Source organism: Saccostrea cucullata, unplaced genomic scaffold (assembly GCF_032062105.1).
Source record: "Saccostrea cucullata isolate Sc308-1 unplaced genomic scaffold, CSIRO_AGI_Scuc_v1 ctg9442, whole genome shotgun sequence".
Classification (NCBI taxonomy): Eukaryota; Metazoa; Mollusca; class Bivalvia; order Ostreida; family Ostreidae; genus Saccostrea; species Saccostrea cuccullata.
The window spans coordinates 11031-25638 of NW_026925179.1; the positions used below are offsets into that span (position 1 = coordinate 11031).

A 14608-nucleotide genomic window follows, 5' to 3' on the forward strand; every position below is an offset into this window, starting at 1 on the left:
TGTCATGACATTGACCCAAGGTTATTTGGGGAAGTTCAAGGTCACTGGAATAAAAATTTCATAATTCGTGTTTGATACATATTTTTATTATGGAAAACTTACTTCTGAAAAACCCAGTGGGGGTTTTTTTTGTCCCATTTGGACAAATCATGACCCCGGGGTCAGGGGGACCAAGGTGGCCGACCAAAGGTTTACATAGAAATATCTAGGAAAATTCTTTAAAAATCTTCTCAAGAATAGCACATCCATGATTGGTCATGGGACTACTTTTGAATTTAAACTTTACACTTATAAAACAATTTCTACTTTTTCCTGGCCACAGTGCTCAGGTGAGCGATGTGGCCCATAGGCCTCTTGTTTTGAAATCTCATGGCTATATCTTCATATTTCAGATAATAAGGGGCTTAGAATTATTACACTTTATCAGTTGATTATCCTGGGCTCTCTGAGTGTTTAACCAAAATGTAGGTTATGATGACCTACTTTTGCAATTTCAATGCTTTATTAATATGAACATGATACTTAAAGGCTTCAAAAAAAAGTGATAGATGGTACAATATATCAGAAGAGCGAACCACTTGGGGAAGATGAAACTCATGTGGAAGCATCATCAGAAAGTTAACTTCTTTTAAAAACCAATAAATTCAATGACGTGATGACCTTGAGCATAACATATATGTTAAAAATACCTTTTTCGAACTTTCGCCGTAAACTTTTGAACCAAAGGGAGATAGAGGATTCATATCTGGTATGCATACTCCACTAATTAAATTCTTTCAAAAACCAATAAAATCAATGACCTTGTGACCTTGACTATAACATATATGCTAAAAATAGCTCTTTCAAATTTTTTCCATAACTTTTGAACCATAGGAGATAGAGACTTTATATTTGGTATGCATACTCCACTAATTAAGTGCTTTAAAATAACAAATAATGACAATGATTGTGTGACCATGACTGTGACCTTTTTGCTGAAAATTGCTTTTTTAGCTCACCTGAGCCGAAGGCTCAAGTGAGCTTTTCTAATCAAAATTTGTCCGTCGTCCGTCCGTCCGTCTGTCCGTCCGTAAACTTTTCACATTTTTGACTTCTTCTCAAGAACCACTGGGCCAATTTTGACCAAACTTCGTACAAAGCATTCTTGGGTAAAGGGGAATTTAAATTGTTAAAATGAAGGGACATATCCCCTCGCAAGGGGAGATAATCAAGAAAAGACAAAAATAGGGTGGGGTCATTAAAAAATCTTTTTAAGAACCACTGGGCCAGAAAAGCTAAAACTTATGTGGAAGCATCTTGGGGTAATTTAGATTATAAATTGTTCAAATCATAACCCCCGGGGATTGGGCGGGGCCACAATGGGGAATCAAAGTTTTACATAGAAATATATAGGAAACATCTTTGAAAATCTTCTTCTCAAGAACCACTGGGCAAGAAAAGCTGAAACTTATGTTGAAGCATCCTGGGGTAGTGTAGATTCTAAATTGTTCAAATCATAACCCCCAGGGATTGGGCGGGGCCACAATGGGGAATCAAAGTTTTACATAGAAATATATAGGAAAAATCTTTGAAAATCTTCTTCTCAAGAACCACTGGGCCTGAAAAGCTGAAACTTATGTGGAAGCATCTTTGGATAGTGTAGATTCTAAATTGTTCAAATCATAACCCCCGGGGATTGGGCGGGGCCACAATGGGGAATCAAAGTGTTACATAGAAATATATAGGAAACATCTTTGAAAATCTTCTTCTCAAGAACCACTGGGCCAGAAAAGCTGAAACTTATGTGGAAGCATCCTGGGGTAGTGTAGATTCTAAATTGTTCAAATCATAACCCCCGGGGATTGGGCGGGGTCACAATGGGGAATCAAAGTTTTACATAGAAATATATAGGAAAAATCTTTGAAAATCTTCTCAAGAACCACTGTGCCAGAAAAGCTGAAACTTTTGTGGAAGCACCCTGGGATAGTGAAGATTTTAAATTATACAAATCATAACCCCCGGGGATTGGGCGGGGCCACAATGGGGAATCAAAGTTTTACATAGAAATATATAGGAAAATCTTAATAGCAACTGGGCCAGAAAAGCTGAAACTTATATGGAAACATCCTGGGGTAGCGTAGATTTCAAATTGTCTAAATTATGATCAGTGGGGTAGGGTGGGGTCACAATATGTATTACAAGGGGTAAATCTAGTAAAGGACAGAATTGTCAAAGCTTCTCAGGTGAGCGATGTGGCCCATGGGCCTCTTGTAAAACTTTGATGCCACCGGGCACATAACGTTTCACAAACACATCTTGTTTTGTCATTTCTTTTTCCAGGTTAAACTTTTTTCTCTTTCAATTAGCTTTTAGCTCCCCCTTACTTTAAATTTGCTTCCAATGCCAATGCCATAAGAAGTAGGGTGCTGAACAATGTATGATCAGATATTAATTCAAGGAATAAAAAAAAAACCCAAATCTTTGAAAATCATGTAATTAAGAAATCAAAGGCATTATTGTTCCAATTGAAATGAAAGCACCAGTATCTTAAATTAACTTTGACTTAAATTGTTCAATTCATGACCTTGAAGGAGAGGTGAGCCCACACTTGGTTTTTAAAGTTTTACAGAGGAATATGTAGAGGAATAAATCTGAAGAACAGCAAGGTCTTAGTGACTTAGATCAGAAATGTTACCCTAAGGCTTTCATTACTTGTGGCACACATTAGTCATTAACAAAAATTTATAGATTCTGGGACTAGAAAAGACGAGTTTAAGTGTTATTAATTTTGATTTTTTTTATAGATGCCAAAGAAAAAAAGATCATTTGATAAGAGACGGCAACGTGAAAGAGACAGAGATAGAAAAAGGCAGGCGAGACTTGATGCTAGAGATCCGTCACTAGATGAGACACTGACAGAGAGTTCTGTTTCTTGTGGGACAGAGCATGGAGCTGAGATAGCTCCTCCCGGTAATTTTCCGGGGCTTGGTTCAATGGGGTTGCCACCTAAAGAGGAAAAACCCCTGGCCAGGGTGCAGGCCTCACCTCGAGTGAAAATGCATTCACCTGCCCCGAGGTTGCCATCTCCTCGGGGAAGTCGTCTGTTTGTCCGTAACGAGGACAAGGCACCGTCCCCTGACTCCCCACCGTGGGTTTGTGCTCCACCGAGGGCACCTGGATCGGACATGGGGCATATGTCTGGTCCAGCAGGTCAGGCGCAGCTGGATACCTCCAGGGAGGAGGAGACCAGTAGGATATCAAAAGATGAGGGCACTTTAACGAATATTAAAACTGAGTCTGAACGAATATTGAAAGGAAATTTGAACGAATACAATATAGAATCTGAAATGAAAACAAATAGAAATGAGAAAGAAAACAATGAGAAATATACTCTTTCAGAGAAAAATGAAGAAGAGAATATGAAAAGAAATGCAGATCAACGTTGGCAGACATCGTCTAAAGGCATTTACTATAATATATCCAACTCAATTCAGGGCTCTTTTCATCAAGCTCATCCTATGTTTGAAGAGAATGCTGGGACACAGTGTGTTGCTAATTGTTTAGCAGGGTTGGCATACCACAAACTTAAAAATGCAAAGAGCTGGAACACAGCAGACATGGACAGAATTTTAATGACAGGTGATGAATTGTACACATATCTACAAAGATGTTCATCAATCAATGATAGGTATTTGCTAGTAGATGAATTACCTCAACACTTTGAATGCTTTAATAGATCATATGAATTCCATGCAAGTGAGACATATGCGAGTGTTGTCATTGCAGATGATAGTTTAAACTATGCAGATTTTAATGCCCTACCACTGTTTGATGCACTTAGACTTGCTCTTACAGACACTGATGGCTGTTTTGTTTGCTTTGGGGGAAATACTATGCTAGTAGGATTAACAGAGAGTGGCTATTTTGCTTTTGACTCCCATTCTAGGTCTTCTGATGGGATGTTAAGTGTTACTGGAAAGAGTACAAGAGTTTTATTGGAAAGTGAACATGAGGTGTTTTCATATCTTCAAGACCTTGCTCTGTCAATGGGATATTCAAAGGATGTTGAATGTAATTTGAGTGGTGTGACCTGCAAAATGAGTATGGCAAATGTAAGCGGTTTGCTTGAAAATGAAGAAGATATTGGAAAAATATCTGAAATTACCAATATTTCCTCAGAGATTATTGCTGAAACAAGTAATATAGATGATGAATTGATTTTAATTAGTCATGAGCAGTCTCAGTTTAGTTTTATGCCACTGAGTACAGGTTTGAAGAAACATTTGTGTCAAAATTTGAACATTCCATTCATTTGCATTGACAATTTTTGTGACAGCCAATGCACTGAAACTAATATCTCAGACCCAATGTTTGAAAAAGAAATTTTAGGAGATGGAAATTGCTTCTTTAGAGCTATTTCATTCAGTCTTACAAACTCTGAGGATTTTCACAATGTTATAAGGAACTCTGTCTGTGAGCATATGATTGAAAACAAAGAGTTATTTCAGTCATTTCTTAAAGATGGTGTACAGTCTGTGGAAAGCCATCTTTTGTCTACTGGAATGTCACGAGAAGGTACATGGGCTACCGAGGTTGAAATATTTGCAATGGTTCATTTACTGAACGTTGATATATACACATACTCTGAGCAACGTTGGTTAAGGTTTTCAGTTGATGAAGTAGAACCAAGTATGCAAAGCAGAAATGGGGCTATTTACTTGAACCATCAGCAGCAGAATCATTATAATGTTGTAATTTCGGTCACTGGAGAGGAATCAGACTTGACACAGTTGCAACAGAGTAAGAATCGCCATGAATATAAAAAACGATATCAAAACAGGACACGTATGCAGGAAAAGAGGCAATCTACATCAGAAATGCAGGGAAAAGTGAGTGCTGCAGAAAGAAGGAAACATACTTTAAGAAAGAGATACCATGAAGATAAACAATATAAAGAGAAAAAACTGAAAGTAGCGTCAATCAGATATGCAACAGATGATGACTTTAAGGAAAATGTCAAAAAGAAAAGTTTTGACAAGTATGTAATAGATGATGAATATAAGGAAAACACCAAGAAGAGAAGTATTGAGAGGTATGCTACAGATTATGATCACAGGGAAGATGTGAAAAAGAGAAGTATTGAGAAGTATGCTGCAGATTATGATCACAGGGAAGATGTGAAAAAGAGAAGTATTGAGAGGTATGCAACAGATTATGATCACATGGAAGATGTGAAAAAGAGAAGTATTGAGAAGTATGCAGCAGATTATGATCACAGGGAAGATGTGAAAAAGAGAAGTATTGACAAGTATGCAACAGATCATGATCACAGGGAAGATTTGAAAAAGAGAAGTATTGAGAGGTATGCAACAGATGAACTGCACAGGGGTAATGTTAAAATGAAAAGTATTCAGAAATATGCAACGGATGTTGAACACAGAGAAGATGTAAAAGCAAAAAGCAAACTGAGGTACAAGTCTGATGAAATGCACCGGAATCTAGTGAATGCAGCAAGTACAAAGAGATATAGGGAGAATGAAATCTTCAGAGAAACAAAGCTCCAAGCTGCAGCTGAAAAATATGAAAGTGATGAATCTTTTAGGTCAAATATTAAAGCTACTAGTAAAAATCTATATCACTCCAGTGCAATAATAAGAACACAAAAAAAGGAAAGAGTAAAAAGTCAAAGAGTTGCTCAGCAAGAAAGAATGGAAAATCAGGAAGAGGTAGTAAGAATATTCAAAGAAAAGGTTATGCTTGGAATTGATTATTCGTGTTGTTGTTGTGATCGGCTTTTGTTTCAAAATCAAGTTCAAAGATGTGACCCAGAAACATATGTCAAAAATGAACGGGCAGCAAATATTGCAGAGATATGCATTCAGAAAAGGTATAGCCACCAGTGTACAGAAACATGTCCTGAGAACTGCATTAAGTCAAAGTTATGGATTTGTTATACATGTCATAGAAAAATATTGAGTGGTAAACTTCCAGCAGAAGCAGCAGCTAACAAAATGGCTCTTGAAGATGTTCCAAAAGAAATGAAAGAATTAAACACCCTAGAGAAACATTTAATTGCTTTACATATACCATTTATGAAAGTTATGGCTCTTCCTCACGGCGGTCAGAAAAACATCCATGGACCAGTTGTATGTGTACCATCAGATCTGAAGAAAGTCACAAGTTTACCAATGAGGCCGGGAGAAGATCTTCTATTAAGAGTTAAATTGAAGAGAAAGTTGAATTACAAAGGTCACAGTGAATACCAGTTTGTTGACCCAAGGCACATATTTGAGGCATTAAAATATTTAAAGCTGAACAATCAGTGGTATGAAGATGTAGCTGTAGATGCAAACTGGACAGATGACTTTGACTGTTCTCAGGAAGTTATGGAAAATGATGATAATATATCGGAGGAGGACGATCAGCAACACATTGCAGCAGACACTTGTTTACAGCCAGTTGATATTGCTCAGGAGGTTCTTGATCATTACTTTGATGATGTCTATGATATTGCTCCAGGAGAAGGAAATAATCCAGTGCGGATGTTACAAGAAGAGGGAAATGAAGCTAAGACCTTTCCATACCTATTTCCGACCGGACGTTTTTCATGGAATGACAACAGAGATACAAGAATAACATTGTCACGATACTTCAACAATCGACTAATGAATACTGACGACAGATTTGCAAAAGACAGTAGTTATGTTTTCTTTAGTCAATATATGTCCGATTTAAATCAGGTTATTGAGAAGACGCAGATATCAATTAGAAAATCAGTCAAGAGAATGGGAAGTGATCAAAATGTAACAGCAAGCATGGTACAAAACCCTGAAGTACTCTCAAAATTGATGAAAAATGATGAGGCTTTGCGATTCATGCAGCCAATACGTGGAACACCAGCATATTGGTCAGCAGCACAAAAGGATCTCTTTGCTATGCTTCGACAGTTGGGGATACCTACTTGGTTTTGCTCGTTTTCTGCTGCAGAACATAGATGGAATGATGCAGTTGCAACAATATTAAGACAACAAAATGATAACAGAGATCCTTGCAATTTGGACTGGTCTGAGAAAAATGAGGTGTTGAGAAGCAATCCTGTAACAGTTGCTAGAATGTTTGAGCATAGATTTCATGTTTTTCAGACAGAAGTTATATTTTCACCATCAGAACCAATTGGAAAAGTATCGGATTATTTCCAAAGAGTCGAATTTCAACAAAGAGGATCACCTCACATGCATTGTTTATATTGGATAGAAAATGCTCCAAAACTTGATGAGGATGGAGAAGACGCTGTGTGCAATTTCATAGACAAATACATCAGTTGTGAAATGCCCTCTGAGAAAGAAGATTTAACTCTCAGGAATATTGTGTTAGCTGTACAACAGCACAGCAAAAAACATTCGAAGTCTTGCAGAAAGAAAGGCACAGACTGTAGGTTTAATTTTCCAAGACCACCTTCTGTATCTACTTTCATCAATTCTCCACTTGAGGAAGAAAACTTAGAAAAAGATCCTGAGGTTGCGGCAACTGAATTGAAACATAGATCAACAATTGCTAAAGAAACTCTGTTACAAGTTTGGGAAGAAGTGCAAGAGGAAGCAAAGGAAAAGGAAACAACAGAAGAAATTTTTGAACGTCTAGGTTTGACACAAGAGCAGTACGAGGAAGCACACAAAATCCTAACTAAAAAGAGATCAGTTGTTCTAAAAAGAAATCCATTTGAGCTGTGGATCAATCAGTACAATCCGTGCCTTTTAAAGTGTTGGGATGCAAATATGGATATTCAGTTTGTTTTAGATCCATTTAGTTGCATTGTCTATATAATTTCGTATATTTCAAAGTCTGAGAGAGAAATGGGGATGGTGTTGAAACAAACAAAGATAGAGGCAGAAGAGGGAAATGAAAGTGCACGCTCCACCTTAAAGAAAATAGGATCTGTCTATTTGAATCATAGAGAAGTGAGCGCACAGGAAGCTGTTTATCGCGTTTGTAACTTGAAAATGAAAGAATGCTCAAGGAAGGTTGTGTTTGTTCCTGTGGGTGATAATCCTACTAGACTGACTAAACCATTGTCGCAACTGAAAAGAAACCCTAGGAACGATGAAGATATTGAGAATGACGATGAGGAAGATGATATTTGGATGACAAATGTGGTAGAAAGGTATGAAAATCGACCAAATAAACCGTTGTTTCAGAACATGTGTTTGGCGGAATTTTGCTCAGAATTCAGAATACTCGCTAAATCACAGGTACCAAAGACAAAGAATGAAAATGTGTTTGAACTTCAGAATTCAAAGGGATTTATACAAAGGAGAACACGTACAAAACCTGCTGTCATAAGATACCCAAGATTCAGTGCAGATAAAATGCCAGAGAGGTATTACCGATGTATGCTACAGCTTTTCTTGCCATATTGGACAGATGCTCAATTAAAACCTCCAGGATTTGATCTCTATGAAACATTTTATGAAAATGGACATGTACGAATAACAGGAAGGCAGAAAGTGCAGTTAGTCAAATCCATTGTTGACTCGAACCGAATGCACTATGCTCAAAATGAAGATGTGATTGCAGAGGCCCAAGAAACCTTCGAAGACATAGGAGAACCAGAAGATGCATGGGCAAACCTTTGTCCTGAGACAGAACTAATGAGACAGGAATGTTCTGCCATGAGAAATGAACGTTTAGATTTGAATGTAACAGAAGAATTGCCAGATATGCAAACAGAAAATAATTCCGATGTCCTTTACAAGGTTCAACAGAATACACATTCAAAAGAGGAGATATTCCAGATCTTACAGAATTTAAATGAGACGCAAATGAAGGTATTTTATGTTGTGCGAGAGTGGTGTTTGAAGGAAATTTTTGGGAAAAAACCTGATGCATTGCACATTTTTATAACTGGTGGAGCAGGAACAGGCAAGAGTCATCTTATCAAAGCTATACATTATGAGGCATCGCGAATCCTTGGGAAAAATTTGACATCTCCTGACAGTGTTACAGTGCTTCTTGCCGCTTTCACAGGAACAGCTGCGTTTAACATCGGAGGGAATACTATCCATCATCTATTTTCCTTGCCAAAATATATGCCTTTGCCATATGAACCACTGAGGGAACAGAGTTTAAGTGAAATGAGAGTTCAACTTGGAGATCTGCAAATTTTAGTTATTGACGAAATTTCAATGGTGTACAAAAGATTATTATACTATGTCCATGAAAGACTTGTACAGATTAAGAAGTGTAAAGAACCATTTGGAGGAGTGTCAGTGATTGCCGTGGGAGATTTTTACCAGCTACCTCCTGTTAAACAGCGCAAAGACGAAAGACTGTATAAAAACAATGTTCTTTATCCTGTAGATTATTGGCTTGACTTCTTCAAAGTAGTGGAGTTGACCAAAATTATGAGACAACGTGAGGACATCCCATTTGCGACAGCACTTAATTCACTTCGGAGTAGAGTAATAAAACAACAACTGGAAGAAGAAACAAAATCTATTTTGAATGAATGTGTAAGGGAAGGACCAGTAGATGTCCTCCATGTTTATGCAACAAATGAGGAAGTCAATGCCTTTAACTTAACAATGCTTAAGAGAACCTGTGAGGACCTTGTTGAAATTGATGCGCAAGACTTTACAAAAGATCGAACAACAGGAATTCTAAGCTTAAAAAGTAAGCCAACTACAAGGCCCAAAACAGACAATCTTTCTAGCAGTTTGTTAATGGGTGTTGGTGCACGAGTCATGCTTACACGAAACTGCAATGTAGATGATGGCCTTGTAAATGGAGTTATGGGACATGTTTCACATTTTGTATATGGTGAAAAACACGTGGAAAAAACTATTGTTGCAATAGGAGTAATATTTGACAATATCAATGTTGGTAAGAAGTCCGGAAGGAGAACAAAAGATGGAAACGTTGTTCTGATTGAAAGAGTTCAAGAGGAACTACTAGAACAAAAAACAAAGAATGTTGTAAGACACCAGTTTCCATTACGATTGTCTTGGGCGTGCACAGCTCACAAAGTACAAGGAATGACAGTTGACAAAGTTGTAGTAAATTTAGACAAAACATTCTCTCCTGGACAAGGATATGTGGCACTGAGCAGAGTAACATCGAAAGGAGGCTTGTTTATTGAAACAAACAATGCAGAATCGTTGCAGAACAAAATATACGCTGACCCAGAAGTCAAAGCAGGTTTGCTAGAGATGCCACAATTGACACTACCAAGCTTTGATACATTAGACCAAGGCATTATAATCTTCCTTCACAACATTCAGAGTCTCAATAAACATTTTGTATGTCTACAAAAAGATGTTCGATTCAGGAATGCAGATATTATTTGCATAACAGAAACATGGTTGAGATCTGGACAAAATGTCAGTGCATTCGAAATGAATGGGTTTCATTTTTACCAAGCTGCTAGAGGAGATTTATACGATGACAGCAATGCTCAAACTTTACAGTTGCGTGGATCAAAGGGTGGAGGTGTGGCTGTTTACGTTAAAGAAACGGAACAGGAAAATATTGTCCATTCACTTGATGTAAAGAATATCGAAGGCATATGTGTGAAATGTGTTTCAAAGGAATTGGTAGTTTTGACTATCTATCGCCCAAACTCTTTAGATATTGCACAGTTTTTAATACAATTTGAAAAGGCGATTGCACTTTACAAATCAGTATTTAAGTTCGTTGTTTGTCTTGGGGACTTCAATGAGGATGCCAGATACGTAGGGTCTATTCAGAATTTTATGATTCAGCAAGGATTTAGGCAAATAGTTGATTTTAATACAACGGAAGGGGCAACTATCCTTGACCATGTGTATTTGTCAACATCTTTACAGGCAAAAGTGGAAAAAGTTCCAACATTTTACAGTTACCACGATGCCTTAATGGTAACTCTTTTAACAAGCACAATGAATTATCCATAGAATCGGTTCCTGATGTCTGTCTGGAATGTTTTTAAATATTAACATTTTAATGGGTTTGAATAAGCGAAAATTTTATTTAGAATTCAACTAGAACGAAATGTTTTAAAAGTTTTCATACGTATAACTAGCCCCACACTTGTGACACAACTTGTTACATACTGTTTGTTGTTATTTTGAGCTTAAATATGATAAACACAATGGTATGCAAACAGAAATATATGGAGATAACCAAAAGTATTCAAGCTCGAAAAATAGGCTCACAAATATCTCCCAAAACTTGACAAATTTCCTATCATATCTGCTTACCAGTAAACATTTTAAGACATATAGAAGAAGAGTTGTTTAGAAATATGAGATCTTTCATTTGATTTGGATAAAAAGGGCTTGATCACTCGAATAAGGGACCAAGAGGGACCAAAGGATTTTCCTGTATAACTCTATACACATCTTTTTTGTTATAAATAACTTGGTTAATCTTGATAATATGCAACAACATATTGTAAAAATAGGATCATATTTTACTTGATTAGACGCCATTAAAGGTACTTAGACACAGATTTGAAGTTAATATTTTCTCTACAATTAATATTTATCATTTATACGCATGCAACAAGATTGCCACATTTCCTAAGGATTAAGAATAAAATTAATATGTGAAAGTGCAAGGATGTGTCAATCAAACCCGCCCAAACATTTGAAATTTTAATATTTTTCATATGAAATAAGATTTTTAATTAATTTTTGTGTGACATGCTATTAGAATATATATGTCGTAATATTATAGAAAAAATAACTTCAAATATGTGTTCAAGTACCTTTAAGGGCCAATATGCTAAAATTCTTTGATTCTTTTTACTTCCAAAGGGGAAAATTTTTGAAAAGCTGTATCGAGTAAAATTATGTTCAAAATCGTATTTTAAACAAAATACAACCATTCCTTTCTTCTTTTTTTATACAAAAAAAAAACACGTCAAATTAAGGACTTGAGGGACTGGTCCCTATAGATGTCTATCCTGTAAAGCTTGAAAAGGAAAAGAAATTTCTAAATAGCTGTTGCTAAAAAAAAACGTTTTAAAGGTACTTGGACACAGATTTGAAGTTAATATTTTCTGTATAATATCACGAATTATATATTTTAATAGCATTTCACACAAAAATTAATTTAAAATCTTACTTTATTCAAAAGTTATTAAAACTTTAAATTTTCTGGCGGGTTTGATTGACACATCCTTACACTTTCACAAATTTTAACTTTATTCTTAATCCTTAGGAAAAGTGGTAATCCTGTTGTGTATTAATGAGAAATATTATAATTTATAGTAAGATAAATAATTTTATTCAGAGTAGAAACGTTAAAAAGCAAAACTCGTATACAAGAATCGTCATTCCGAACTAAGAGTTGCGTACACAGTTTAGCAAATCGAGCACACTCGTGTTATGTATACAGTTTTTTGTAAACAGGCAAGAGCTCTGTTTTTGTTTTGTGTTTACGATTCACCGGGTGCGTTGAATCGCCAAAGTCTGTTCTCCACAACTGCACGGACTGACAATAAATTGTGTGTTTGTTTTGCTTTCGAACATGTCTACTCTGAATTTTCTGGATTATAGTATTAACATTTTTCATTAATACACAACAAGATTGCCATTTTTCATAAGGATTAAGAACAAAGTTTAAATTTGTGAAAGTGCAAAGATGTGTCAATCAAACCCGCCAAAAGATTTAAAGGTTTAATAACTGTTAAATGAAATAAGATTTTTAATTAATTTTTGTGTGAAATGCTATTAAAATATATAAGTCTTAATATTATAGAGAAAATAATTCAAAATATGAACTTCAAATCTGTGTCCAAGTACCTTTAAATCAATAGCCTTCTCATTTGACATAAAGGTAAACGTTCTGCATGACCCCTCAAGTACGGGGGCAAGATGGACCAACATAAGTTCGTCTTTGGCTGTTTTATAAATTTATATAAATCTAAAATTTAAAATAAATGAGAGAACTCTTGAAATCATGATCTTTGAACAAAGATCAGAGTCAAAATCATATCTCATCTTATCGAAAAATCGGACGGAAGACCTACTCGTTGCTCGCAACGAGATCGTATCTAGTTATTATTATTTTTCTTCTCGGGAAAATTTTGTCCGCGAATGATCTTGTAAAGTACACATCCGATTAAGGGGAAACCTTTTTAGGGTAAGTAGGCATGTTATGTAGATTTGCGGAATCAAGGTCATTTTCCACGCACGTGCTTGCAAGAGCGCGCACGTGCAAAACTTGAAATGACCAATATATAATGGATATAACCGTAACTTTTCTATTTTTAGACGAAATGTTTTGAAACTCATAATGTAAGGATATATGAGTAGTATGCACAAGATGACATGGTCAAAATAGCAAGATCGCACGTGCAAGCACGTGCGCTTCGCTCTGATTGGCTGAAACTAAAGTCTCAATATCTTTCTTGTTTTTTGATAAAATCATTTGAAATTTTGAACATAGTCATACATTAGGGAGATCTACAGCCCGTAATAAAAGAAATATCATGAAAGCATGTGCATGCACGTGTGCTTGCAAGAGCTCGCACGTGCAACACGAGAAATGTCCAATATAATTGATACAGACGTAACTATTTAAATTATTGATGATATGCTTTAAAACTCATGTTAGAAGTATATTATAGAAGCATAGACAAGATGACATGGTCAAAAAAGCAAGATCTCACGCGCATGCACGTGCGCTTCGCTCTGATTGGCTGAAACTAAAGTCTCAATATCTTTCTTGTTTTTTGACGAAATCCTTTGAAATTTTGAATATAGGCATGTATAAGGATATCCTACAATAAGATATATAGCAATTATTTTGAAAACGCGTGCATGCACGTGCGCTGCAATCTGATTGGTTTATGCTTTAAATAGCTATAATTCCCTTGGTTTTCAACCAAACAGGATGGGATTTGGAACATGGATAGATATAATGGACTTCTACAAGAAGACATGGTCATCATGCACATGCATACACGTGCATGTACGTGCGCTGCAATCTGATTGGCTGAAACTTTGAACAGCTATAACTCCCTTGGTGTTCAACTAAACGGGGTGGGATTTAGAACATAGATAGATGTAATGGACTTCTACAAGAAAGTATGGTCGCCATGCTCATGTGAGCACGTGCGTGCACGTGAAATGAGTAAAATCAAAAATACACTTGAATTAGCGTATTTTTTAATACGTTTGGATTACATACTTTGATATTTAGTATATTAAAGTCTATAGATTGTAAAGACAAGATTATATGGTCATTACGCACATGCATTCACATGAGCATGCGTGCAATGCTAAAATTTGAATGAAATTGGTACACTTCTGGGTAAATGTTGTTAAAGTCTCAAATGCATAGAGTTTGTCTTATTTAATGAAGCTTATAGGGAATATGGCACCAAAAGGGAGTTGTGGAGCGTTTGGGGAACATCTGTAACGGTCCCCGTTACAATTAGCACTAGTTAATTATTAAAGCACACCCCCTCCTCCTGGCACCTTTTAAAATAAACTTTCTCTTCATGAAATATCCCCATACTATAAAAAAAAGTTATAATGGTATGGGGATTTTTTTTTATTTAGAGGTAGGTTAGAAAGTTCTTATGAACTATGACCCCCTTCTCCTTTGCATACTTTGTTTAATTTTTGGTAACTCCCCCCCTTCC

General features: G+C 36.2%; 1 protein-coding gene across 1 annotated transcript; it reads left to right on the forward strand.

The window, feature by feature from the left end:
* Positions 1–2783: 2783 nt before the first annotated feature.
* Positions 2784–10907, forward strand: LOC134268244 (uncharacterized). Its single transcript, XM_062750438.1, has one exon. It carries the CDS (start codon positions 2784–2786, stop codon positions 10905–10907), a length of 8124 nt encoding a protein of 2707 aa, XP_062606422.1.
* Positions 10908–14608: the final 3701 nt, after the last annotated feature.

Bases quoted from the DNA above. Each gene is read 5' to 3' on its own strand.
- LOC134268244 (XM_062750438.1), top strand. From the start codon at position 2,784: ATGCCAAAGAAAAAAAGATCATTTGATAAGAGACGGCAACGTGAAAGA.